This window comes from Calonectris borealis, chromosome 3 (genome assembly GCF_964195595.1).
Source record: "Calonectris borealis chromosome 3, bCalBor7.hap1.2, whole genome shotgun sequence".
Classification (NCBI taxonomy): domain Eukaryota; kingdom Metazoa; phylum Chordata; class Aves; order Procellariiformes; family Procellariidae; genus Calonectris; species Calonectris borealis.
In genome coordinates this window covers 85,363,849-85,391,573 of record NC_134314.1, presented here as the reverse complement: position 1 = coordinate 85,391,573, position 27,725 = coordinate 85,363,849, and the positions used below count along the sequence as shown (strand labels likewise).

Here is a 27,725-nt window from a genome sequence, read left to right as displayed (position 1 = left end):
ACTTACCAAGGTAGATACAGCTCTACATATGCACAACTGGTGAGGTGAGTTAGAAGGAAAGGAATATAAAGACTAGATGTTTATCTATATAAAAACATCAATTCTATTTGCTCCAGTAATATCACAAATTTACCCAGACATAAAGAACATTCGAAGTTTAATAGTGTTTGCACTTCTCAATCAAATGTTTTCAAACACACAAATGCTTGCGAGTGAATAGGCTTACAGAAAACACTTGAAACAGATCACTTTTTTCCAAATAAAAATTAGCATATGACAATTTATATGCTAAGACTTCAAGATTTTTTAACAGACAATCTAATCTGTCAAACACAGTTTAATAGCAGCCATCAGCAGAGGTGATCTCAGCTGTAGTATGGCTATAAGAATTCCACCCATACAGACTAGCTATGTGATGATGCAGGCACTGAGAAGCTAAAGGGACTCGTTGAAACAGGCTTGGATTTAAGTTCAGAAAAGCATCTCTTTGTAGTCCAGCATGCAGCAAATCTCTGTGATATTCAGCTTCACCACTGGGGAATTACAAAGCCAACAAAGCATATTTCCTAATAGACTTTCTGGTTTTATATTTTTCCCAGGAAACACTTTTTCAGAATTAAATCAAGAACAAATATTTTTCCCTCTGCAGAAGGTGTCTCTGTTCCTCCAATTAACCTCCAAAGGAAATCCCAGGAAATCTGAAACCAAACAAGGATGGAACAGAAAGCACAAAGGTATAAAACCTCTGCCTTGAAGCTCTCCAAGGGAAAGAATAGAGTGGGATAGGAGTACTGGAAAACCTGAACACATTTCGGCATTTACAACTTCTAGTTTATCTTTCTGGTTAGAGTATTCAAATAATGAACCACATTGCTAGAAAAATGACTAGTTTTCTTTTTTAGAAACAGCTTTCTGTCCTCTGCAAAGACTACATATTTTAACGTTTAGTATTTTTAGACATGGAAACATGCAGGTTTATGCAGGTTTAAACTATGCTAAAAATAAGGTCAGACGAAGGCAAAAGGAAAAAGATGCACAGAAGCCACAGGGAACGTGAAAAAGTGCAATAAATTGGCCTCTTGGTTTGCACCATCCCTAGGCAGCTCATATGCTAAATGATCAGACTCTCAGTGTTAGAACAATCAGAAAAATAATAGCAATAGTTAAATCAGTAATATCCTCCAAACACTTTAACACTGTTATAATTGCAGTGATAGCAACCCTTAACAGCTCAGCAATTGCTGTCATTACATCCAGATAATACCATGTCAGAAGTAACACGATATATAGTTAATACTATATGCTCTCTGACAAAGCACACCAAATATAATCAGGCACTAAGTCAGACATCCAGCTTCATTTCCTCTCTCTGCTCCCACTCCTACAAAGGTTTAACTTAATACAAGCAAAGAGTCTTGATGAAATCAGTGGATACTCCTAATGGATAGAATTAAGCATTTAAACAATTCTCTGCAACCCTAAAGAGCTTTTTGTATTTCTACTGTTTGCTAAATGATTACCAAATAAGGCAGCTTTACTATGTGAACAAATTCATTATTTCTGCCATAGCTATACAGCTTCTCAACAATGTATGGAAATAATTTTACAGATCTGGTGCTGGAATTGCTATCTTTGCCATCATTTTGTCCATCTGCTGCCATCAACTGAAATCAGTTTTATTTCTGCTTTTTTTTTCCAGGCTTCTCCTGGTTTGTCACAAGCCATGTTCCCTTTCTGGCTTTGTGCACCGACTTCCAGGTGCAGAACCCTTGAATGCAAAGCCTTGAATGCAAACAGGTGGGAGACATCATGGTTTTTAATCTTAGGAATTTCTTTTTAATCTGAGGGTAACCAAAGCTTAGATGAGAGGCTCAGTGAAGCTGTGGGATTTCCATCTTTGGAGATACTCCAAATGCAAATGGACAAAACTCTGAGCAACTTGCTTTAAGCTGGCCCTGCTCTGGGGCTAGATCAGAGGATGACGCTTCCAACCTACAACCTACCTGTGGTTCTGCAACTGGGATCTAGCCCATACACACTACAGTAGCTTTGAAGACCTTTTGCTCATGGGAGTCCCGCACTTCCCCTAGCATCACCCACTCCAGATATGGAAAAAAACCTAAGGTGGAGCAAGTCCAGGTGTGCGTGCCCTTACTACTAAGACACGCTGACCCCATTCAGTGGATCCCCATCCACGGCCCGGGCTGTTGCCTTGCTGGGCTCAGCACAAAGTCAGCAGCACGCCTCGCCACAGACACCTCACTGAGGCTTCTCCACCTCTCCTCCGGCACTGGGGGCCTTCACACCTTGACGGGTCGCCTGGACCGGCTGCTCTTCCCCAACACAGGCAACCTGGCCCCCGCACCGCACTTGCACGAAGGCTCCACACGAACGCTGAGCTCCGGGGCACCCACCCGGCTGCGCGAAACCGGCCACAACGGCCACCTCCCTCGCGCAGGCCTGCCATGCGCCAGCTCCTCCGCGCCCGCAGGTGGCGCATGCCCAGTGGCGCTCCTGCCCGCGGCCCCCGGGGGGCGGGGAGAGGGAGCGGGGCGGCTCTCTGCCCGTCGGGGGCGGGAGCTTCCCGTTCCGCCGCAGCCGCTGTTTCCGGGTTAGCGGCGCGCGCAGCCCACGTGGGGCCCGGCAGGGAGCGGCGCGGAGCCAGGTCGGTGTCGGGGACCGGGGCCGGGGCCGGGGCCGGGGCACGGGCACCTGTCACCGCGGGACGTGTCACCGCCTGCCGCTGTCCCGCTTCCTCCCCGGCTTGGCTGGGCCCGGCCCATCCCCACCCGAGGGGCAGCTGGCAGCGGGGCCTGCACCGGCAGGCGGTGCGGGGGGCGAGAGATGGCACGTCTCCCTGCAGCTGCCTTATCCGCGGGCCTGCTTTCGTTTTCTTTCATTAGGTTTCTTCGGAGGCTGCTTTCCTCGAAACACGGAGCTATGACGTCCCTCGCGGAGCAGCTGAAGCGGCTGGCCCTTCCCCAGAACGATCCCAGCCTCCTGAACCGCAGCGAAGTCGCATCGCTGCTCTTCAGCGGCAAGGAAGCTGCTGCTATTGACAGGGACACGTTTTTTGCAATCGGTGAGTTTGGCTGTTTAGGTGACTGTGATTTTAAAAATCATCTGGCCAAAGAACAGCTGGAGAAAGATAAACGGGAAAGGCAAACCCATGTTCAAAAAAGGCCAAAAGGATAATTCAAGAAACTACAGGCTAGTCAGCATCACTCCAGTCCGTGGGAAAATCATGGAGCAGGTCCTTTTGGAGCACGTTTCTGGGCACGTGAAGGGTAGAGTGATTGGGAAGAGTCGGGGGCCCCAAGGTGGTCAAGGGCTGGAGAATTTGCCCTGTAAGGGGAGGCTGGTGGGAGGAACGTCTCTGGTCTCATTCAGTCTGGAGAAGGCTTTGAGGGGTCTAACAGCAGCCTGCCAACGCCTATGAGGAGGCTTCAAGAACATGGGTCAGGCTGTCCAGAGGAATGCATGGCTGGAGGGCAGGAGACAATGGGCGTAAGTTGAAACAATAGAGGTTCACACTGGATATAAGGAAGAGCTTTTTCACCATGAGGGCAGTCAAGCAGTTGAACAGGTTGCCCAGGGAGGTTGTGCTCTCCATCCTTTTGGAAACTCCAACTGAATAATGCTCTGAGCAACCTGGTCTGATTTCAGGTCTAACCCTGCTTTGGGCAAGGCTTTAGACTAGAAATCTCCCAAGGTCCCTTCCAACCTGAATTCTGTGGTTTTGTGAAAACATGCTGGCACCCTGCTCTTTGGTAACTTTAAGGCCACAAATAATGTAAAATGGCAAAAGCCAGTGCTGTGTTTGCACACTTCAAATCCTTTGTGCTTGTCTCTTTTGTATAGAATTTTACCCAGGAATGTGATACTTCTTGAAAAGTAGAAACCAGAAAGATTGATATCATATATCGATTTTAAGTAACAAAATTGTAGATATATGTGTCTTTGATGCAACACAGAGTATTTTTTAGTTTCTTAAATAATTACTATAGCACTGCTGCATATAATCTTCCGTATTTCAGCCAGCTGCCTGGTTTCTTTGCTTCAGCTGAAGTTGTCAGCTTTGTGCTTAGCCATTAAGATTTACAAGCTTGTGTAAAATAAAGAAATAATTCCAATGGTTCTCCAGTGGTGTACATGGAATATTGTATTTCAGTTTATTCAAAGAGGTACCTTTGCTTGCTTCATCTGTATAAAATCATAGAATAATTTTGGCTGGAAGGGACTGTCCCGATCCAATTTCAGGGGAGGTTTCGATATGATCCTAAGAGCGAGATTAAGACAGAAACAAGGTCAAATGCCGCATGTCCTAAACAACTTTTATTATCAAAAGTAAAAATCAGTAGCAATAGGATAGATCAGAACAAAGATAGAAATCAAGCAAGCATTCGGGATAGAGTTGCAAGAATAGTCACCACCATGGATCCGCGGCGTCCCGGGGGCCCAAGTCTTTCGGTGTTTTGGCAATGAGTAGTCGCACTCTGGGGTCACGCTCCGGGGTCGGGGGGTCGGCGGTGGGCGACAACACCTGGGTTGTCTTGGCAGTCCCTTTTATTCCTGTTCAAGGGCTGTAGTCTCCATGGCAACGGCACGTTGCTACATTCCTGTGCTCAACCGAATCTTGCACACAGCGCAGCCCTTGCAAACCGGAGGTCTCCGTGGCCTTGCAGCCGCTCTTATCGTATTCAGAGCAACCTTTGAGACAAGTGTTCTACAGTTCAGTCTTTCGCACGTATTCAGAGGATTCTTTGCTTAGATAAGCAATCTTTAAGACAAATGTTCTACAGTTCAGTCTCTCCCAGGGACATCTGAAGGTTATTTGGTACTAGTCCAACTGAGCTCAGGGCTAGTTAGCACAGGTTGCTCGGGCCTGTGTTCAGCTGAGTTTGAGGGTGGAGGTTTCATGGTCTCTGATCCAATATTGGGCCTCTGATCCAGTGTTCGACCACCACTGTTTAAAAAAAAATAATCAATCCATACATTGGCTTGGAATTTCCTATGTTTCAGCTTGCATCTGTTGCCTCCCATCCTTCCATTGTGCATCTCTGAGACGAGTCTGGCTCCATCTTCTTGATGACCTACACTATATCCCATTAAGTAGTTGCAGACAGCAGAAGGATTTCCTTTTGGCTCTCTCTTCTCCAGGAGGAACATTTCATTGTTCCTCCAGTTCCTCCATTTCCTTGTATGTCATTTTCCAGTCCTCTGACTATCTTAGTGTTCCTCTGCTGGGCTCACACCCATATGTCAATGTTTTTCTTCTACTGTTGAGCTCAAAATTTTACACAGTACTCCAGATGCAATCTCACAAACGGAGGGGACGGTTCACCTCCTTCAGCCTGCCGGCTACGCTCTTGCTAATACAGCCCAAGATGCTGCTGGCCTTCATTCCTGCAAGAGCACACTGCTGATACTCGTTAATGTTCTTTTTCTTCATCAGTTAAGAAATACTTTTAAGTGTAGAAGAAGTTTTGGTCTTAGACCTGTTATTGTTGGTTTGGTTTGCTTAGTGAGGATGACGTATGCCAGTGTAGCAAAGAAGTTGGATATGCCAGTGAGGAGGTAGGTGGGTAGGACTGGTGTATAAAACTGTTGCGTTTAAAGCAGTCTTCCATTTTTTTCCACAGGATGCACTGGCTTAGAAGAGCTGATGGGGATTGATCCTTCATTTGAAGTGTTCCAGTCCAGTTTGTTTAGTTCCACATCCAAAGGCCTGGAACGCAGTGTTCAGTCTAAAGCAGTAAATCAGCAGCTGAATAAGAATATTTCGTTATTCCTGATTCACCTGTCCCCTTACTTTATGCTTAAGCCAGCCCAGAAGTGCCTTGAATGGCTGATTCACAGGTAATCCACTGAATATCCTACATGTCAATAGATAAGGCTCCTAGAAATGCCAGATTTTTTTTCCCTGATGAGAAAAATTTTGAATAATTTTACTTTAGTTTTCTGAAAATACAGGTTAAAATGTTAAAAATACCCATTTGGGCTTAGTCTTTGTGGGGCCAGAAGTTCTTCTTGTCAATTAGATTTTTGTCTTTTGGTAAATTTCTTGAAGATTTTGATCTGTCATGATATTCTACATAAAGCCAATTATTTCCTTGCCTGGCTTTCACCAAATTTGCCCAGCTCTGACTGTTTTACAGAGGATCTAGAGAGGCATTTATGTAATATGCTTTTAGAAATGGGCTGTGTAAAATAGCTGATTTTCAATATTAACTGTGAACCATGAACAGCATGTCCTTGTATTATAACATGAGCTAAGTATTCTTATTTCAAGGTTATGTAGGAAGGTGTGAAGAAAAAACAAACCCAAGTATTTTGTGAAGTGATGTATTTATTTATATAAATTAACCTATCCAGATGCAGAAAGTGTAATATTTCATGTTGTGAAAGAGTGAGTGATTTTGTTGATACAACCTTTGAATCACAGGTTTTTTTACATATGTATTATACTGAAATTCATACTAGATTATTGTAATGTCTGGTTTAATATTGAAATCTATGCAGAAGAAACTAAGCTAATCTTAAGTCATATAGGGACCTAAAATTATTGAGAGTGAGTTAAAAAATTGCTAGCGCTGTTTCTTTCCTCTAGCACATACAGGCTAGTGGCCACCTTGGGATTCTGGACTGTAGGTGGACCATATGTCTGAGTCAGTATGACAATCATCTCTCGTCTTGCTTAAAAGCGAGTAAACAAGGTGTTCTGAGAAGAACATGACTGGGTCTTTTTTTTGGACTTCCAGATCATTTTTAACTGTATATATATGTTTTTTCCTTAGATTTCACATCCATCTCTACAATCAAGATAGTTTGATTGGTTGTGTTCTGCCATATCATGAGACTAAACTATTTGTGAGAGTTATTCAACTTTTAAATATAAAAAGCCCAACTCATAAATGGCATTGGATGGATCCAATAAGGGTAAGGTATTTAACAGATGCAAGTTGGGAGAAACATGAGGGACTTTATTAATAATATCTTGACTCTATTACTAGGTTTATGAATATGGTCCACCTGTTCATGTGGTTAGTTGTAGAACTGTACTGAAAGATTTAATTGCAGGGATGAAGCCTGGATGCCCACCTGTTGTTTCTGCTATCTTTCTTTAAATATAAAGTTAATTATAAAAAGCTTTGATTGTAATTACTCTTCGTTTTGGCAAAGTTAAAGTGTGCTTTTAAGGTGCAAGTATTTGCTACTGCTAGGAAGATATGTCAATTACTAAAATATATGTTTATTTGAATATAGATTATATGTAATGCTCTTCATTGTCTATCTTAATGTAGATACAAAAAATTCCAGAAAGGTGTGTGGGTTTCCATTGCTTATTCCAATTTAAATGGTGTTAACCGATCGGTAGCATTAATTTAGAGATTATATTAATTTTTACATCGGGGGTTTCACTTTACCCTGGAGTGTTCTAATTTTACTTTTTTCACCATGTAAAGAAACCAGGAGTCCCACTGGCAAGGGGTACTGTCATTACACACTGCTACAAAGACCTGGATTTCATGGATTTCATCTGCAGGCTGGTGGCAAAATCTGTGAAGGTTGTTCATTTATTCTAGAACATTATTTGTTTGTTGTCACTTGGTTCTCCCCATCTTTGTATTTGTTTAGTATTATTCTATTTATTAATATTTTTAATTACATATCAAATAGTAATAGGAGTCATTTATCAGTAAACAATACGAAAATTTCTTTTCTTATTATTTGTGTAGATAACAATCTAGCAGAAATTCTTGTAAGGAAGTGGCTGAGAACCAATGAGCCATGACAAAACAATTTGGCAATACTGTATTACTTAAAGATACTGTATTGCTTCAAAGTACTTCATTGTCTTAATTTCTTTTATAAAGTCATTCCTGCTATTAGTTTGTAATTGTGCTTTGAATTTGAGTATCTCTTTTGGGGGTTGTCATGGGTGTTTTAAACGTACATCTACAAGTATTCATGAGAACTTAAATTGAGAATGTTAGAAGGTGAACGGATTTATTTGTTTTTTCAGTTAATGTCAAATAGAGAACTAGTTCTATAGTCTCAGAAGGGTAAGATGTACGACAGTTCCAGTTATTTAGAGAACTAGAATGCACGCTACTGTCAAACTAAGCAAAGCACACACAATATCAGGGTTTATTCACAGATGTAGTAGGGGGTGTTAAACATATACCAGTCAGCTTCTTAGCTGTCCAGTTCTCAGTCTTGAGCATTACACCAAAATCACGAGTGGTTTAGGTTACCTTATTGTAATTAGCTACAGTAGCTGAGAAGTAGCACTCATTTCCGTCTGCCTTGTCTGCAAGGGGGAGCAGTAACCTCTGGTGAGGGTTACTGCTAGGAGGAGGTGATGACTTCAGTTGTGTCAGCAGGAGCTGGTAGAGCTTACATGTTGGAGTTCTGAGATTTTGCTGGTTTGGGGGGAAGCTGTGTGTGTGTTTCCACTTTTCCTGATGTCTGAACAACTGATTTTTCTGTGGTCCAGGTCTTTTCAGGGTGTCCTGGCAACTCAGCTCAGTTGAGAGTTCTTCTTGTGTTTTATGCCTCCACCATTGTATCAGCTCTTGGAGCCACAGAGAAGATAACAGATACTATCGTCTCTATGCTGCTCCCTTACATCCAAAAGGTAGATGAAGCTTTGTTTTCCTTCCTGTGTGAAGAAGTGTACTGTGTTGTGCCGACATGCTTTCTGCAGATAGCATAGGAATCATAGAATCAGTAAAGTTGGAAAAGACCTCTAAGATCATCCAGTCCAACCGTCAACCCAACACCACCATGCCCACTAAACCGTGTCTCTAAGCGCCTCATCTACACGTCTTTTAAATACCTCCACGATTGGTGACTCAACCACTTCCCTGGGCAGCCTGTTCCAATGTTTAACCACCCTTTCAGTAAAGAAATTTCTCCTAATGTCCAGCCTAAACCTCCCTTGGCGCAACTTGAGGCCATTTCCTCTCTTCCTATCACTAGTTACTTGGCAGAAGAGACCAACACCCACCTCGCTACAACCTCCTTTCAGGTAGTTGTAGAGCGCGATGAGGTCTCCCCTCAGCCTCCTCCAGGCTAAACAACCCCAGTTCCCTCAGCCGCTCCTCATAAGGCTTGTGCTCCAGGCCCTTCACCAGCTTCGTTGCCCTCCTCTGGTCATGCTCCAGCACCTCCATGTCCTTCTTGTAGTGAGGGGCCCAAAACTGAACACAGTATTCAGGGTGCGGCCTCACCAGTGCCGAATACAGGGGCACGATCACCTCCCTGCTCCTGCTGGCCACACTATTTCTGATACAGGCCAGGATGCCGTTGGCCTTCTTGGCCACCTGGGCACACTGCCGGCTCGTGTTCAGCCGGCTGTCAATCAGCACCCCCAGGTCCTTTTCCTCTGGGCAGCTTTCCAGCCACTCTTCCCCAAGCCTGTAGCGTTGCCTGGGGTTGTTGTGGCCGAAGTGCAGGACCCGGCACTTGGCCTTGTTGAACCTCATACAGTTGGCCTCGGCCCATGGATCCAGCCTGTCCAGGTCCCTCTGCAGAGCCTTCCTACCCTCCAGCAGATCAACACTCCCGCCCAGCTTGGTGTCATCTGCAAACTTACTGAGGGAGCACTCGATCCCCTCGTCCAGATCATTGATAAAGATATTGAACAGGACCGGCCCCAGTACTGAGCCCTGGGGAACACCGCTCGTGACCAGTCGCCAACTGGATTTAACTCCGTTGACCACGACTCTCTGGGCTCGGCCATCTAGCCAGTTTTTTACCCAGCGAAGAGTGCACCTGTCTAGGCCGTGAGCCGCCAGCTTCTCTAGGAGAATGCTGTGGGAGACAGTGTCAAAGGCTTTACTGAAGTCCAGGTAGACCACATCCACTGCCTTTCCCTCATCCACGAGGCGGGTCACCTGGTCATAGAAGGAGATCAGGCTGGTCAGGCAGGACCTGCTTTCCATGAACCAAGACATGCTATCTGAAATGTATCGTACCACTCTTAGCCTGCTTTGAAATATCAGGCAGGTGAAGGTCCATGAAGAATAATATTTTTTCACACCTCAGATGAGCACTTTAAGAACTCTGTTTCCTACTCTGCATGAGGAGTGGAGCTGTGAGAAATGGATAGAGTTTGAATGAACCTCTTTGCCTTAGAGACTTACTGTGCTAAACAATGAGGAAATGGAGTCAGGGTGGACAGCCTGCTTTCCTCCAGGATTGTTGCTCTGTTAATGAACAGAGCAGTTAATGAATGTGTCTTCTGTATGTGTGCACCCTGCATGACAGCTTTTTCTTCCTGAAAGTTGAGTTTATAGATCCCTCGAAAGTTAACATATAGAGAAGAAGGTAGTGTGATTCCATGGATGTCAGAATGAAAATTATTTTTATGTTAATGTACTTTTTTTTTAATTCATGTGTGTTAAAAAATCCACCTTTATCTCTTTTCCTAGGGCTTGAAATCCTCTGTACAGGATTACAGAGCTGCAACATATATGATAATCTGCCAGATGACTGTAAAAGTGACAGTGGAGACTTCCTTGGTACATTCCTTGATGTTACAGATAAGCAAGACATTATCTAAAGGGCCCTCATTAGTCAGGGACGGGGTGGCGTGCTTGAACCTGCTTCTACAAACTCAGAAGGGAGACAAACTTGGGAAAAAGTAAGTCTACATGAATTGAGTTTTCCCACTTTTTAAAAGCTCTGACTGCACTTGGATTATCCTCCTCATTAAAGGATGCTCTCCTATCAGAAATTTTGGTATTTGACATTTCAAAGGGCTCGAAAGTTTCTTTGGCTTACTTTGAAAATTTGTATGCTCGCTACAGCTAAGGAGTCTCGGTGGTGCGAGTCTGTCATCTTTCGGTCCCTGTCCTGCCACTTCCCTCAGTAAAGGATTGCTGTCAATGTGCAAAACTGAACCCTGCCAGTAAGAGGTTTTCTTGAAAGTGGGAATCCTGGAAGACAAGCCAGCATAATCTGAGGTTATTTGAATAGCTTGGAAAAAAGAAGTTCAGTCCCTTCAATGGAAGGGCTTTGAGCTCATACAGTTTATAACACCTGAAGTGTAAGCGCTTTTATACCACCACTTCTTTGGTCCCACAAGTCAGGTGTTCTTCTGGAAGTACATATAGTATTTCATTCCCATCGATCTGTCTGCCCTGCCCTGATACAGTTAGCTAGTGCTGTTAACATGCAGTTGAACGTGGTGATGGAAGTCCTGCATGCTACAGGGAGTTTGCTTGCTGGCAGAGAGGTTAGTGTGGGTATGCCGACAGAATAAATCTTTGCTGGGATAAGTACAGTGATTACCTGCCAGATACTTGAACGCAGTCATAGAAGAGGAAAATGGGTTAAAAGCTAAGGTGTGGGGAACTAAGGACAAGCATGCTTGATGCATTATGCAGCCAGGTGGATGTAAAAGGAAACAAAATGACAGAAACTTTTTATTAGCAGGAAGGGAAATTGCTTCTACTCCCTTTGAGGATCTCTTGTCATTGAGGATGTCTTGTCATTATTATTTCTCCTCCGTTCCTTTTGCTGCCACTGGGTAATAGAATATGCTCCTTGCAATGTGAGGGTATCTCTTCATGCGATTCATGCAAGTATTTTTTCTTGTACTACCAACTTCACAAAAACATAGGTATGTTTGCTGTGCCATTGCAGCAGCTGTGCTCAATGTGACTGGCAGTACCCTGTTTTCTTCTTGGATGTTAAATGTGCCAATAAACCTTTGGCAATAAGGAAGTGGTACCCTTTGAATCTTTTCAGTATTTGTTTACAATGAGGCTGTTACCTGATGCTGAAAATTGAACCCTTAGGAAGTCTGCATGGTTTGAAAGTGTTGGTAACCCAGATGAGCATACATACTTTTTTTTTCATTTCCCTATTCCATTGTGCAGGCCGTTTTATTATCTGTGCAAAATCCCAGAACTGGTAACACTTTTGCAAGGGCTTTCAGCAGGCTATGATATCTCTCCTCTTCTGCGTTACCTGTTGCCTCATCTTGTTTGCACTGTCATGAAAAGAGATACGGGTAAGTTAGCGTACATTTTTACAATTTTGTTGAGTCTTATGGAGAGATGGCTGTGGTCAATATCATAGCTGTGTAATTTTAGTTGCTTCTGCCATTAAAACTGCACCAATACAGGTGAAGACCTGATTGAGCTTTTGTGTGTGTGTTGCTTTTTGGTTTTCCAGGTCCTACAGAGGAGGCTATTTTAGGCATTGTTATATCTATATCACTTTGATTTAGATGTTGATTTGCCGTATTTCAGCAGTAACTTAATTTTGATGTACGATATTTCTGACTCTTAGAGATGTACTGTAGTACTGAAAAAAATTTTAGATTACATGTAGTCCATATGTAGTTTGAGATCTGTGTTTACCTGGTGAATTAAATGTGCCTGGAAACGGTCCAGGGCAGCGAGGCTGACTGGCATGCAGTAGTAGCCTGTGTCTGCACTGGTAAGTCTGTTTGCACTGTGGACTTGTAACTGCCAAATCATGGCTGGAAAAGCTCTTTTGTTGAAAAGGGACAGATTCACGGCAGGGAATGCTCTAGCGATTTCCTGGCACAGGTAGCAGGTCTGGAACGTTCTAAAGCATACTTGAATTTATTGGTAGCAATACAGTCTTTGGCATTTTAATGACATTGGTATAAAGCATTGCTAGCAGCACATGGAGAATTAGTGCTAGTAATCAATGAACATTGTGGTCTTCAAGTTGTGTGCTTGGTTCACCAGATGATGACACCTGTACAAGCTATTAACTCCAATTAGTATGAGGAGGTTATTCTCAAACTGTTTTTCATCTTTTATGATTATGCGTTGTCTTTAGAGGAACAAGAAGAATCTGAGGAGACAGAGAATCAGATTTACATCACACATCTTGAAGCTATTCTTCAGAGTATACCACTGGAAAAGGATTTAGATCACCTGTTGGCTTCGTGAGTTAACTTTGATTATTTTTCTTCTTCAGTACTACAGCCATTTCTGGTTTAATAACAAGCAATTCCTGACAATGGCATTAGCATTTTATGAGCATGTTTTTCTGAGTTCGTAAGTTAACTCCAAACCTGGATTTTGAAACTGAAACATTCAGTAGTCCAGAAGAGCCATGCTTTTAGCATTTGTGGGAGTACTTGTAGTACAGAGTGAAACTTCAGGTCTGGAACAAATCTGTACTTGCAATAAGTAATGCATATTAATTCTAACCTGTTTAGCAGTGTGCTTTATAACGTTAATGAAAAGTGTACGATCAAAAAAATGGTGGCTTTTTCTTTTGTTTGTGATATTAGAAAGTTTCTTGAAGAGTTTATCTCCTATGGTACAGAGATTGAATCTAATCCCACCAAAATGACTGCACTCAATCAAAAGATGCTTCCTCTTATCAGACTTCTTGAGAGAAAGTAAGTTCCATTTTTCTATGACAGACCCACAATCTGTAGAGTGGTGATGTCAGCTATGATTTTGGCTTATTGGGTGTAGTAAGCACAACATTCTTCACCAAATAAATACAGTAAAAATAACTGACTCCTAATCTTTGTCCAAATTTTATTTTACTGATCTGTCCTTATGTATTTTGTTATCACTGTAATACATGGACACAGACCTACTGGCTTTGTACAGCTGTTTGCTGTGTAGTGACCTTTTCTGCTTATTATTTATCCTAGTGGTCTGCATATCGTTCATCTGTGTTAAGACGTAATGGTTGATTGCCTTTGCAAAGCTACTTAAAATAGCTGGTTCAGCGTGTGCATTCAGCTTTCTTGTATTTCCCTGTATTTCTCTAGTAAATACATGTTCTTCTGTAACGCTCTGTGGAAAATGTTGGGGGTTTTGTCGGTTGGCAGGTATCCTAAAGCCTTAGACTCTGTGTTGGAGAAGCATCTGGAAGATTGCACAGATGAGGCTGACCAAAATCTTTTTCACCAATTTATTTCTCTTTCATTAAGCTGTGGCAAATACAAGGTAAGTAGAAGCTCAGTTTGTGATCCTAGCTCTTATCCGATTATACTCTCAGAAGGCTGATATTTTGGCAAAGTTCTGCTCTCTCTTCCTCTTTCTAAACAAAATCTCTACCATTCCCACCAAAAAAAAAACCCCAAAAAACCAAAACCCCCAACTTACTTAAATGTGGTTTTTTGGGGGGGCTTGATCAAAACTGTGGTAAAATCAAAAGCTATCAGATCTTTTAAGTTCGTGTTTATCATGAGCTTTTTTTAATGGTTAATATTTATACATTTCCATCTGCCTCGATTGCTCTCAATAATTTTTTTCCTGAGGAACACGGCCACTACATATACTGTAGTGGTCGATAAGGACAACATGGTGGTGCCTCATCTTACTTAAAGATTTTGTCAGTGTCAGAGGTGTCTGTTTTGGGAAAGTTGACAAACAACTTTATCACTGTTGAGAGAAGGTGGCTCGGTCCTTTTTGTTGCATTGATTTTATGAATGTTTACAGTCAGTAACGTGGAAGAATAGAGTGACTACAGAGTTCTTCCTGTGCCACTTCTGAAGAGCAATTGAAACTCAGCCTAGCACAGAATAACCATGAGTGCAACAGATCTGTCCGAGGAATTTATTATTAAGAGATGGTTAGTATTATGACTGTTGTTTGCAATGATTGAAAGACTGAAAGCGCTTAGGAAAAGATGCTAAACTACATAAAGAAGTGCTTCATGTATTTTTGTACTGATTTAATGAAGGCACAGATTCTGTGACTGAATAACAAGTGGATTAACAGAAAAACAAGGCATGCAGAACAAAGGCATATGACTCTCTTCTAGCCTTTACAGTTCCTGAGATAAGCGCACACAATTGGACTGGCAGGGATGCCTTTTTAGCAGTTTCTATCTGTGCTCTGTCACACTGACATTGTCACTAGAGCTTTCTCAGAATCCTTAGATAAGTGTAGTGCTTTCCTAGGACAAAAAGGTGTCCGTGGCTTACTGTACTTTTCAAGCTGTGTTCCAAAAACTGTCTGCCAAAGTGAAGAAGACCAAATTTGAAACAGTTCTACAACATCATTGTTCTGTAATTGACACTTTTTGGGTCTGAATTGTACAGGTTTTCTTCTGGTACAAAAAATTGCTGAAAGAATTTCTCCTGTTATCCTTATGTATACTTACAATATTTTTAACATGCAGTGAGTCACTCTGAAATCTGTATTTCAGTTTCTGGAAGACTCTGATACCTCCCTTCTGCTTAGTTTGAATCATCCTCAGCCAGCTGTGCGGGTCCTGGCTCTTCAGCATTTGAAAGATGTTATTGAAACAACAAAGGTTTGTGTCCTGAATCTCTCACTTACAGAACTGACTTAACTTATAACGTCTTCAAAAAGCTGTTTGCCAGACATACCAGTTGAAGATGAGTGGTACATTAAACTATGCATATGTCATCCTCACTGTTTTTCATGGTGTTTTCAGTAGGCTTCTGTCACTGTTTCCCCCTATTCTGGAGTCTGGATGTAGTTCTTTTTTATTAAGCTGCTTGTAGTCTAAGATAAAATCTAAGTTAACGGATATTTCTGTTTTTCTTTCTTTTGCTTTTGAAAGTTAGTCTGCCTGTTATTTGAGGTTTAATTTAGATGATGCTACTGCTTTTCTTGTATGAGGATTCAGATATTTCATTAAAAGCCTGTAAATTGTGGTACCAACAAATGATTTTTTTTCTTTTGGCTCTTTTTTTCCTTTATTTTTTCAGGAAGGCTTTGATCAGTCTTTCATAGAAGAAGCAATTTTTGGTCGGCTCAAGGATGACAACAGAGATGTTGTAATGTCTGCTCTCAGTTCTTTGGAGGTATGTGTGTATCTTTTGATAAGTCAGGTGAGATTTCAGCTGGTCTTGAATACGTGTGTCTGGAATGTATTCTTTGTAATTGCCCTTCTTCTACTCATGTCCTTAGTGTACGGCTTGTGTCCTTTAGCAGGGTGAAGCAGCACAAATTTAGGAGGCTTGTGTTGTTTACCTCCTCACAATTCCCCCTCAAATTTCTGCTTCCTGATCTTTCCCAAAGTGTTTGCAGTTAACCTGAACTTATTGATCTTTTTCTATGTAGCTACTATAGCATATTTTGATCTTTGATTATTATTTGAAGTGTGCTTCCTGCTTATCCTTACATTTTTCTGTGAAAACGCAAGCCATGCCATCTGCCTTTTGGATGGAAAATGGTGCAGTGACAAGTCATTACGCTAGTGAGAAGTGCTCAGTTGAGTTTTTCCATGAGAGTCATTTGATCAGTTGATAGTGGCAAAGTACTAAACTCCAGCTCAGGTTTACTGGGCAGGACTCTGGTATGCATTGTACTGATTGTTTCCAGCTAGAGTAACAGTCTGTCTTTATTGCTTCTGCTAGTAGTAGTGGAGAATATTACTAGCAGTAGTATAATTGGTCTTGTGTGTTCATTCATTCTCAATCACTAAAAAATAGGAATAGAAGCACGAGTGCTTCTTTAAGCTTCAGTATTTTTTGTTAATGTGCCTTATATTTTTGTCGTACAGATGCTATGTAAAGTAAAAGCAATTCTTATTTAAAGTGTTTTGCTTACTGTTTATCAATTTTACCAAACATTTCTGCATTCGATAAATTCTCCGTACGTTAGTGTATCAAGAGGGCATACTGGGCAACCTTATAACTTCTGTTTACCCTGATAATATTTTTATTACATGATCATCAATAGGAATGCAATTAGTGACGTTTGATCCCTGTTTCCACTTGGTATAGCAGATGCATTTTCCATTATGATACGGTAAATTATTTTGTATTTTATTATACTTTAATTTCTTTTTCTTGATTACTTTTCAGATTTTCAGGAAACGAGTCAATCCAGAAGTAATAGTATCAAGTCTTTTAAACATCTTCCAGAGAGCTGATCTTTCAAAGGATGGGAAGTGGTATGGTCGTGTCTTTTTTCAGTCTACATTCTTTCTGTATAAATTAAATTTTTAAAATGTAACTCTAAAGAATACTTTAAAACCTGTTTTTCACTTCAAATAATTTTTGTATATATAATGCTATATCTATGCTGAGTTACAAGAGAAATGTTCAATTATTTGCATACCATTTCCCATGAATTCCTTATTTGTTCTCAGTGCTATTTGGATTCAGAAAATCACCATGGAAAATGGAGAACAAATCAAAGAAATATTGCTAGTATGATTGAGGAATGGGTTTTGAACATCACTTGTTCTCTTTTAGGTACAAGGTTCTGGAGCGAGCAGTAAAAATTTTAGTCAAAGAGGAGATTTTGAAAGAGAAAAAAGAACTACTAGATGAAGCAGTAATGCGGTTGTTACCTTTTATGGTAATCACTAATGCGAATTCAAAATCTTCAGATTGGAAAATGGCTGTTTGTCTGTCAGAATCTGATCTCTGCTCCTTACACTCTTTACTGAAAGGTTGGCCAGAAGGTAAAGCATTAGTTGTAACTAATTCGGTAAAAGAAAAACTGTGCAAATTTGGGACGTCATGCTTATTGAACCTAAACACTTTTCTGAAGGACACTGGCTGTCATTGACAAGCTATCATGCTATGAGTGTGAATAGAGTTGCTTAAAAAGCTCTTTGAAAAGATGAAAAAATTGTCTGGTATGTTTCTTGATTCTTTCTAAATGTTATTGAGCCACCACTGTTTTAATATGTGATTTTTATACCTAGATTGTCTGATTATTATTGTTTTCTTTGGAATAGCTCTTGAAGAGGCAATTAAAGCTAGCAAGTCTGCAGAGCTGATTGGAGTGGCCAACAAGAAAATGATTCTGCTGTTTTCAAAAAACATGACTTCAGGGGACCCTTCCTTACTATTGCAAATGGTATGCGTACCATGTTACCCTAACATTAAGAGATCTTACTTTCCAGGTGGTCACTGTAGTAGAACAAATGTGATATAGGAGAACTTTGTACATGCGCTTCTTAGCATTAGTATGCCATCATCAAGCTGCTAGGCAAATATATATATATACACACACACATATATATAGAATAACAATCCCCAATACAATCTAGATAAAACAGATTTCTACCTTAGCATAAGGAAAAGACGAAGCAAAGCTATTACCTATTTGACAAATTATTAGTGTAACTAAATTCCAGGAATTCTTAGTTTCCTGAAAAAAAAATTCTAGAGAATAAACAAGTATACCTGTGGGTAGTTCATAGAAACAAAATGCATAAAAATGTTTGTGCATTCCCAGATTCCGAAGAGTACCGTTACAGCAGTGATTTGTTACCGATGATGGAAGGTAACAAGGATTTAATTGGACATGCAAATGAAACACGGTGTAAAGTCATGATGAAGTCCCACTGTCTTACAGACTTTCTGTTGTTTTTCCTCCACTCCCTTTTCTAAGGTTGATGATCTGATACTCGTTGCTGAAACGGAATCTGACAGCGTGAGACAGAAAGTAACTACTCATGTAATTGGTTCAGTGCTTGTTCAGTGCTGCTGCAATACACAGATGAAGGAAAGTTATTTTTCAATGGCTATCAGAGTCTTCCGTTTCTTGGATAAAAAAATAAAAAATCTCAGAGCTTGTGACCCTGCAGAGGTAAGATGTAAACAGTTTGGAGAGGGCATTTTCTTTCTAAGAGAAATCTTTTTTGGAGGTTCAGAAACCTTGAGAAGGACTGAAGATCTCGCCTTCATTTCTTTTCAAAGCAAAAACACACACTTGGCAGCAGTACTAGAAGCTGCCATTAAGAATTGCTCTTACATTTTACCACTCTAGTGAGTCTGCGTTAAAAAATTAAGAACTCCAGAGTTTTAGGCTAGCATCCCACCAGCTGATTCAATGTTCCAGTGCTGTGGGCTTGGCACAAAGTTTGGGGCATTTCTGCCAGCTACGCTGTGGTGTCATGTGGTGTCATTGTTCGGCTTAGGAATATCAGGGGTTTTCGTCATTGAGTAAAGGTTTTGCTGCCTTGTTCAATAGGGGAAAGAAGGAAATGCAGTTGAGTGTAAAAAAGAGCTTATGCTAAGAGCGGTTCCAGAGGACGGCTACAAAAATGGTCAGAGGGCTGGAACACCTCTCCTATGCAGAAAGGCTGAGTTGGGATTGTTCAGCCTGGAGAGGCGAAGGCTAAGGGGAGACCTTATTGCAGCTTTTCAGTACTTAGAGGGGGCATATAAAAAAGGTGGGGAGAAACTTTTTACCAGGGCTGTAGTGATAGAACAAGGGTCAATGGTTTTAAGCTAAAAGAGGGTAGACTTAGCTTAGATACAAGGAAGAAATTCTTTAGTATGAGAGTGGTGAGGCACTGGAACAGGTTGCCCAGAGGAGTTGTGGATGCCTCATCCCTGCAAGTGTTCATGGTCAGGTTGGGCGGGGCTTTGAGCAACCTGATCTAGTGGCCCGTGTCCCTGCCCATGGCAGGGAGGTTGAACTAGATGGTCTTTGAAGATCCCTTCCAACCCAAACCACTCTGTGATTCTATGATTCTATGAATTGCAACCTCAAGCATGTCCTTGCAACAATATTGAAAGTGTTGTTCCTGGATTTGCTGGGTTTTGGTTTATTGTGCAGCTCCATAAGCAGTTGTATTGACACTTGTTGGGAGGTAACCTAGAGGCAAAAGCAGGAGCCATCAGAAGGGCAGGAACAATGTTCAGAAAGAGTATTTCTACATCTTTCTGCTACCTTTCTTTGCCTTATTTTTATGCATCTTTCCCGTTGGGGTTTTCTTGATTTATTTTAATGTTGAAACAGTTTGTTCTTTTTTTCCACGTGAGCAGGGCTCTATTTCTGTGTGTGCACCCCCTCACACACACACAGAGCAATACATGGTAATTAGTTATTCTGACCTCAGATTATTCCATTAAAGAGTTTTTATATATACAAATATCTGAAAGATAGGTATTATGTTGCTACAACAGAGCTAGATGAAAGGATGAAACTGAATGTCCACAAAATGCTGTGAGTAACTCCTAATGCCTTTGAAGAGATATTTTAGAGAGATTGGTATTTTACTCTTCTGTTACCTCACTTAGGTACGCTGTTAATTATAGCAGTAAGAGCTGGCATAATTTTTGAAACTGCAGGTGCAGGTTTAAATCAGAAATGTAATTTACTTCATAAGGATACCTCTTTTGGGGTTGGAAATTAAATATTGCTGAATTTTAGTGCTAAATTTCTGTCTTCTGTTGGATGAAATTGTGACAGTATACACTAAAATGAATTTTCATTCACAGGAAACTCCCCTAAATTGGTCTGTTGAAACAACAGAGGAAACTTTGGTGCCTAAGGACTTGTTAACTGCATATATAGAAAAGCTCAATAGTGATCACACTGCTCATGCAGAGGAGTCAGCTATGTTCCTGTTCTTATTGAAAAACTTCATTAATGGCCTAAAACCTCCTCTGTCCTTTTCAAAAGGTAGGTGTTAAGGTTTTGACTGTCTTTTATATCAGTGAAGTGAAGAAGGAAGGTTAATTTTTTTTGTCTTCAGAAGTTGTTGGAAACAAGCAAGCCTTGCTTCCCTAACCTTCTTCATTCATTGTTACCGAGATCTGTAAAAATTACTTACTTGTGATCATGAAATCAGCCAAATGTATTGTCTTCTTTTAACTAGAGATGTCTGTTTTCTCTTGGTTTCTGAAGGTGTTCATATGCATCCACTATGTCTTATTTATAACCTGTATTTTTTAGAGGAAACTTGGTGGAATCCCGAATCTCTACATCAAGATAGCCAAGACTACCTCCACCTCCTGTTGGGGCTATTTGACCTACTTGTCTGTGGAGCTAGTGAGGGGAGCAATGCTGCTCAGTACAGAACATTGATGAATCTCTTACTCAAGGTATTATTTTTGCATTTGTTGCTCAGAATTATTAGTCATCAACTATTAATGCAGTTACATAATTTTAAGAAAAACTGAGAAAAATGGAGAATTGATCATGCAACACTGCTTGTGGCATGCTGGTACTGTGAGCAGATGAAAGTCTAAGCTTCAGCTGGTTAGTTAACCCTAATTAAATGTAATAAATGAAAACTAAAGTAAAAAAAACAATAAATGGAGCAGTTGAGACAAAGGTGAAAACATAACACTGATTTGCAGGGCCAGGTCAAGAGCTTGAAGTTTGAGCTAAAAGTTTTGATCCTATCTGGGAGCAAAGCAAACAGTTGCTCTGTAAGATTTGTTAGTTTTTAAATTGAAAGGAAAACTTTTTGAAGACATTGCACGTTTCCTTATAACATCATCTCATGTTTTCTCACCTGCATCAAGTGATACATTTTTGTGAAGAGAATAAGAGATTTTGACAGTCTAGATTTTAGATGACAGGGAGTAATAACTGCACATTCTGAGGAAAAGAGAAGCAAGTAATTGACACAAAGCCGCTGTTACTGGAATTTGATGCTGTTTCATCAAGAACAGCACATGACAAACACAAACAGAGGAAGGAAGGAATAGCAATGATTTCATAACAAAACTTGTTTCTGATGTTAATTCTTATATACAACTTTGTCTAATTATCAGTCACTCCAAGGTCTAGTGGAATTGTACTGACGCTGAGTTGTAAAAGAGATTGATTCGGTGCCTGGCTAGTTAAAGGTTGTCAGCAGGGAAGCAAGGATGTTATTTTGGTGGGGTTTTTGACTGAGCAAGCTGGGTAATATTGCACAGAAGATGAGAAGTAGGAGGGAGGAGGGACTACAGAAGGTTTGTGGAATGGGGTAAGTAATGTCCTAGACCTAGTGAAGGCAACAGCTGCAGTAATAATTTGCTGCTTTCACTTGTGGAGTACTGCCGATTTTGAGGGTGTTTAATTTGAAAGGGACAAGAAAGATATTTTTGCCTACTCTAGAATAGTTAATATAAGTAGAACCTAGGCCTTGGTGGACTTGTGGAAAAGAGAATAGGCAAGAGTATGTCAGAAGCTGTATCAGTTGTTCTGGCAAGCTGCGTTCAGTCTGCAGGATGTTGCGTGGGCACTCCTGTTTGATGAATGAAGAGCTCTTAGGATTCCGGAGAGCATCTTGCAGACAGAAGTCATGCTAGCTATTGCCAGACTATGTAGTAAGCAAGAACTTTAAATTGATGTGGGATACTATTAGGAGACAAGGTAACTGGTTCAAAATCAGAAGCTATCCTCATTAAATTTTGACAAAAAGGTCCTAAAGCAAAGTTAAGGTAATTGGATGTAGTTGTGTGAAAAACTGAATTGACTCTTCTTGGAGCAGCTCTTACTATTGGGGCGGGGAGAAGGCACTCTGACCTGTGTCTGTGGTGGTCACTGATATGTTCATGATTCAGAGTTTGTTAATTTTGGTCCATGCTCTATTATTACAAAGCCTATATAGCCAATCTAGGACAAATTCTAAGAATAAAGTTTAGTGTGAATATTCAGCACAGAAAGCTGTGTTGTACAAGGAAATTGGATGCCCAGCTCTTGTGAGACCCTAGTTCATAGACTTCTGAAAATCATTTTGTATGACTGATGAAAAAGTCAGGGATTACTTAGAGAACTTTTAATATTAAGATTACTGCTGCACAAAACAGGAAATAGAAGTTCTTTAGTTTGCATGTAACAATTTTCTTGCGCAGCTGACATACTATCAAATGTTCATATGGATGTGTTTTCAGTCCATATGATTTTTTTTTTCAGATAAAAAAAAAAAATCTCTTGTATTTACATACCTATAGACTACAAGTTATCTGTTAAACTAAATAAGCCAGCTGTTAGGCAACATGTGGACTTGTGCACACATGCAAGTACTGCTTACCCAAAAGCATCTACTCAGTAACTTTTTCTTCCCAAAAGACACTGTTTCTGACTCTTTAGTTCTCTTTCTGCATACTCCTTTAATTTGGGTGGTTTATCAGATGTTGTGAGTAGTATTTTGCCAAATAAATTAAAGTTATTAAACAAGTGCTTTTTTCTTTTTTCTTTTTTTTTTTTCTTTTGTTAAATTTAAGGTACATCTAAAAGATTCAGAGGTTCTCTTCAAATTCCTTTCAATTTTGTGGACTTACAGTTATAACCTTTCAAATCATCTGAACTATGAAGTCAATGCAATGCTCCAGACTCAAGCTCTATATATTGGCTATGCACTGCTTGAATCACAGACATACCAAAAAAAGAAACAGCTGCTGTCGCCATCGTCTCCAGGTAAAGTAAAACAGTATCTCTCTCTCATCTTAAGACTTAAATCACAGTATTTTTTAATTTTGTGCAATTTTACTATGTTTTATACCATGAAGCGTATCTATAGTTATTTATGTTCGGCTGCACTAGACTGAGACAGCTGTCTTTCTTGCTGATTCACTGCTGCAGTTACTAGCCCAAGCTTGGAAGTAGGTGAAACCACTCTTTTTTTTAATCTTAAAAGTGTTAAAGAAACATGCTCCTATGCTGAAGAAGTCAGTTACAGCACCTTACTTTCTGTGCAGTATAAGGATGTGGAAGTCAGTAGCAATAGATGAACTCTCTGAGCTTACACACAAATATCAGGACTGTGATGAAGAAGTTCAGAGCCATGGATCTGTGAGATTCATGTTGGTTTTGTGTAGTCTTGAGGCTTACGGTGAAAAGAGATGACTTTTTAATTCCAAAGTAATGTTGATGCCTCTTCAGGGACAGATACAGTAAAATTCTGACCACTCACTTTATTCCGTTGTCTTTTCCTCCTTCCTTCCCTCACTCTTTTTGCAGTGTTGATATCTTTGCTAATTAACTTGGGTAGTCCTGTGAGTGAAGTTCGAAGGGCTGCTCTCAACTGCCTCCATTCCTTGAGCGGGATAAAGGAGTCTCTGTTTCATCCTATTCTTCAGCATTTGGAGCAAAAGACAGAAGAAATCATATCTGACCCTACATACATAACACAGGTATTTTTCTTATTAAGGTGTACATTGGTACAAGTTTTGTCTGCTGCTGTGAGCTCCCATCTTTTCTAAAAGAAATCAAGTTAACTGGGGAAGTTCATTGTCTTTGTATACTATAGTAGACTGACTTTTTAATATTTTTTTAAAGGGCTATAAAAACATTCAAATGATTTATTACATACAGAGAATTGAGAATATCAGTAAAATAAGAGGTATTAACTTGTGGTTTACGGATGAAGAATTCTGGTTTTATCTATATTGCATTATTATGAAAGCATTGAATAAACATTCTTTTAAGGCATTTTTATTGCAGGGAAAGAACTTAATTTTCACTTTGTTAATGAAATAGATTATGGAAGCTCTATTTGAGGAGCTTGAGACACAACCAAAACAGAAATCCCAGAAGAAAAAATTGTTGGAAGCTTTGGAAAGCATACTCGATTGTGTACAGAACCCTATTTTCCCATCATATATTGCAAGAAACTTAATGAAAATACTTCATGAAGTCCATGGCGAGGTAAGTGCCGCCTTTCTAGTTGTTTTATCAGTTCTGCACTTGATTGAAATGCAGAAATCCAATTTCATTTAGTAATAACACTGTTAAATAACTTCATAATGTATTAGACTATTAGGCATTAAGTTGAGACCTCTAATAATATGTGGTAGTGCTGCAAAGTATGATTGAATGAAACATAAAATATTTGCATGCCCCATCCAGGAGTGTAAGGGCTGCAGAATTTTGCACTGGAGTTCTTAAGGAAAATCCCTTGATGTTACAGAAAAAGACTGTTTCAGAAGAAGATTCTTCCAGAAGAAATTTATTACCTTGGTTAGATATCAGTGAATAAGGGTTTTCTGTACAGAATTGTAACGTATTAGGTAGTATTCTCAATTTTATTGGTATGTATTAATCTCCTCTTATCTAGTATATTCAGAATTCTCTAAGTGCTCACAAATACATGAGTTCAATGTTCAAAAAATGAATGAAATTACGAATTTTTATGCTCTGTTCAGTTGTATGTTTCTTGAAAGGATTGTGAACTGCATAGAAGATGAGTGTTCTTGCCTCACATTTGGGGTTTGTAGGAGACAGCAGTCATAAATCGGTGAAAAAAATTGCTTTGTTTCTGTACTTTAGAAACATGAAATAGTGCTCTGCAAAGAAGAATAGCAAAGTAGCAGACGAGCATGTACTCATGATAATCTCACAATAAGTCTTGTATGTTTCCTCTTGAATAGCTGTTGCATAAAATACTGTGTGCAGTGTGTTACCAGAGAGGGGATGTTGCAGTAAAATGAAGCTGTGCTACTGGGAGTTTGTTAAAATGAGAATGGATAAAAACTTCTGTTACGAATTTCCTCTGTTTGCAGATGATTCTTTCTCACCTCTTGCCTGCACTAGACCGGTTGCTAGAGAAGGTCTTTAAGAAACCTGAGGCAATGTTGAAAGATGAAGTTGTTCTCCTGCATCTCATCCTTGGAAAGTTTAATGAATATTCGGCAACCCTCTTGTGCAAGAATCAGCAGAGTCTGGATTTATTTATCAAAAGTTTGCATGCTGCCAAGAAAATCTATGAAGGAATTCCACCATTTCAGATCACAGCACTTGGGCAGGTATGGCTTTATGAAAGATCTTTAATTTATTTTTATGCTTAAAGCAAATAGCAGTGTTTAGGATTGGATTTACAAGGACTCTCTCGCTGTTAAGGAGTCCATAGCTTTTGACTTGTCTTTCTTTTAGTACAAGTGTTCAGGGTTTCCATAGGGTCTTTGAAACGTCTAAACAGGCTGCAAAACTTTCTCCCTTAAACTTACCAGAAGGAGAAATTGCTGCTTGCTTTATTTTTGCATTTTGACAAGTACAGAATAGAAATATCATTGTATTTGCGTGCAGATGAATACTTGTATCATTGCCTGCAGATACTACTGTTCCACTGTCCTCAGTTTTTGTCAGTCAGGCAGGAGCTTTACTTATGTTTTTCTCCTGAGGAAAAATTGTCAAGAAAATACAGTAGGTGAGAAGTAGTCTCATTTGAAGGAGGCTACAAATTCAGGCCTCCTATTAGCCAGGTATTAGCGTATACTTACCGACGGCTGGCAACAGCAAATTTGTTCACCCCACCAGGCAAGCTATGTGAAAAATTTCAGGAATCGGTATGTCTGATGGATATTTCAGAAGTATGTGCTTTGCATCTAAGGATTCCTGGATATATGCAAATACATAGTTAATATGCAAATTTTTACGATATATGTTCGTACTAACATGCATATATAATCTAACATACCTAAGTTCCATAGCTTGTGATTTTGTTACCCTCTTACAGCAAACCTCTCTGCATCCTTTCTTTTTTCCCTTTTGTAGATTACTAAACCATTCTTTGCAGCTGTGTCAGATGGGATAGTGCAACAGAAGCTATTAAAAGTATTGTTTGACTTACTGTTAAACTGTAAGAACCCGCTTTGTGCCCAGACTATCAGCAGTGTGTTTAAAGGGGTAAGTGGCAAACACCAGAACACAGAAATGTGTTCAAACTTGCTGCGGTAGTTCTATGTTGCTACATTAAGTAACGCTCATTGTTTATATCATTCACAGCATGCAAGGAATTGGAAACTATTTGTCACATAATATAATTGTGTTAATGGCATGAAAAGTTGTTAAATGACTGCTTTTAGAAGGTATTGTTTTAAAAGCCATGCATCAGTCATTTGCTATACTACATGAATGAATTTAGCAAATGTCATTTGTTCTGCTGCACCGATTTTCATTTTCTGGGTAAAAACTGCTTTTGTACTGTTACTAGGAGACTTCTCCCAAAATACATTCATTGTAGCTTTCATATAGCAATTTATTATATTACATAGATTTGAAATCACTTCCTTGTTTTATTTGCTATAAGAACTACAAGTAGGACAGGCATTCAGAGACTGTGGTGATATGACTTGAATATGTGGATTATATACCCATATGTGCATGAAAGGGACGTGTTTAAGAAAAAAAAAAGGTGGGGGCACAGATATGTGATATGACATGTTGTTCGTTGATACTTGCATTATTGTTCTTTGTTTCAGATTTCAGTGTGTGCCGAGCAGATCGTCAGAGAACTGGAGCCTCCTGAGAAAACCAAAAGTCTGGCCACCGTTCAGCAAACTAGAAGGCAGAAAATGCAGCAACAGAGGTAAAATAACTAGAAATCCAAAAATGTTATCTGTACAGTTTGAAAATGCCACTTGTTTTACTACATTTCATGGTTTGTACTGAAAGCATAAGCATCCTTTCCCCCGCACAGTAAAATAACTCTAAGCTACTTTTGGCAGAAGAAAACCAACCCATGTTGCTGTTTGAGAACTGATGGAACTATAGTCAAAATTTAAAAAAAAAAAAAAAATCATTTCCCAGTAGTTTTAGTGTTGGCATTTGCTCTTGTAGAATATGGCTTGACACGGCTGAACAAGATTCATTTTTGTAGGTATTAAACTTGGTTAGTAATAAAAACGTATGGACAAATTACGTACACATGGCTGAAGCCTATAGATGCTCATCAAAATGTTCCTGTTAGTTGACTGAAAGACAGAATGTTCTTTCAGTTAAAACATTAGTAATTAATTTTTAGATCTTTTTGTCTTGTTTCTTCTCTCCATCCTCATAAGGAAGGAGCTGTTCTGTCCACCATACTTACTCTCTTCTTTAAGCATCGGCTGCCAGCCACTGCTGAAACAGGATATTGAGTTGGTTTTCTTTGTTTGATGTAGAATAGATGTTCTTACGTTCTTATTTTCCTTCACTTGGCCTTTTTTAACAATCATCACCCATTAGCTTGATGCATCTGTAAACTGTGTCTGTCAGAGTTTGTAAACATACACGCTTGAGCACACACCCATTGCCTGCATAGTCAGTGGTTAGACAACGAGTAGTTC

The 27,725-nt window shown here is 40.0% G+C and overlaps 1 protein-coding gene and 1 long non-coding RNA gene across 3 annotated transcripts in view; one reads left to right on the top strand and one right to left on the bottom strand.

Annotated features, from left to right (window-relative positions):
• The first annotated feature begins 2,582 nt into the window (after positions 1 to 2,582).
• Positions 2,583 to 27,725, top strand: part of HEATR1 (HEAT repeat containing 1) — a 42,927-nt gene continuing 17,784 nt past the window's right edge. For both annotated transcript variants that reach the window (XR_012673085.1, XM_075146514.1), the window contains exons 1-25: positions 2,583 to 2,665; positions 2,904 to 3,082; positions 5,643 to 5,859; positions 6,798 to 6,939; positions 7,467 to 7,568; positions 8,501 to 8,641; positions 10,440 to 10,651; positions 11,892 to 12,025; positions 12,829 to 12,937; positions 13,289 to 13,399; positions 13,844 to 13,961; positions 15,170 to 15,277; positions 15,699 to 15,794; positions 16,800 to 16,888; positions 17,193 to 17,404; positions 17,684 to 17,805; positions 18,343 to 18,540; positions 20,181 to 20,364; positions 20,638 to 20,786; positions 22,905 to 23,097; positions 23,641 to 23,813; positions 24,160 to 24,327; positions 25,182 to 25,424; positions 26,173 to 26,304; positions 26,880 to 26,986. Coding sequence is in view for 1 of the 2 variants with exons in the window: in XM_075146514.1 (XP_075002615.1) it covers positions 2,941 to 3,082; positions 5,643 to 5,859; positions 6,798 to 6,939; positions 7,467 to 7,568; positions 8,501 to 8,641; positions 10,440 to 10,651; positions 11,892 to 12,025; positions 12,829 to 12,937; positions 13,289 to 13,399; positions 13,844 to 13,961; positions 15,170 to 15,277; positions 15,699 to 15,794; positions 16,800 to 16,888; positions 17,193 to 17,404; positions 17,684 to 17,805; positions 18,343 to 18,540; positions 20,181 to 20,364; positions 20,638 to 20,786; positions 22,905 to 23,097; positions 23,641 to 23,813; positions 24,160 to 24,327; positions 25,182 to 25,424; positions 26,173 to 26,304; positions 26,880 to 26,986 (3,602 nt within the window). In the remaining variant the exon portion in view is untranslated. The remainder of the gene's footprint in view (positions 2,666 to 2,903; positions 3,083 to 5,642; positions 5,860 to 6,797; positions 6,940 to 7,466; positions 7,569 to 8,500; positions 8,642 to 10,439; positions 10,652 to 11,891; positions 12,026 to 12,828; positions 12,938 to 13,288; positions 13,400 to 13,843; positions 13,962 to 15,169; positions 15,278 to 15,698; positions 15,795 to 16,799; positions 16,889 to 17,192; positions 17,405 to 17,683; positions 17,806 to 18,342; positions 18,541 to 20,180; positions 20,365 to 20,637; positions 20,787 to 22,904; positions 23,098 to 23,640; positions 23,814 to 24,159; positions 24,328 to 25,181; positions 25,425 to 26,172; positions 26,305 to 26,879; positions 26,987 to 27,725) is intronic.
• On the bottom strand, positions 25,418 to 26,948 carry LOC142080685 (uncharacterized). Its single transcript, XR_012673086.1, has 3 exons — positions 26,860 to 26,948; positions 25,899 to 26,013; positions 25,418 to 25,794 (listed from the first exon to the last, which is right to left on the bottom strand). It is a non-coding gene; the product is annotated as an uncharacterized LOC142080685 (long non-coding RNA).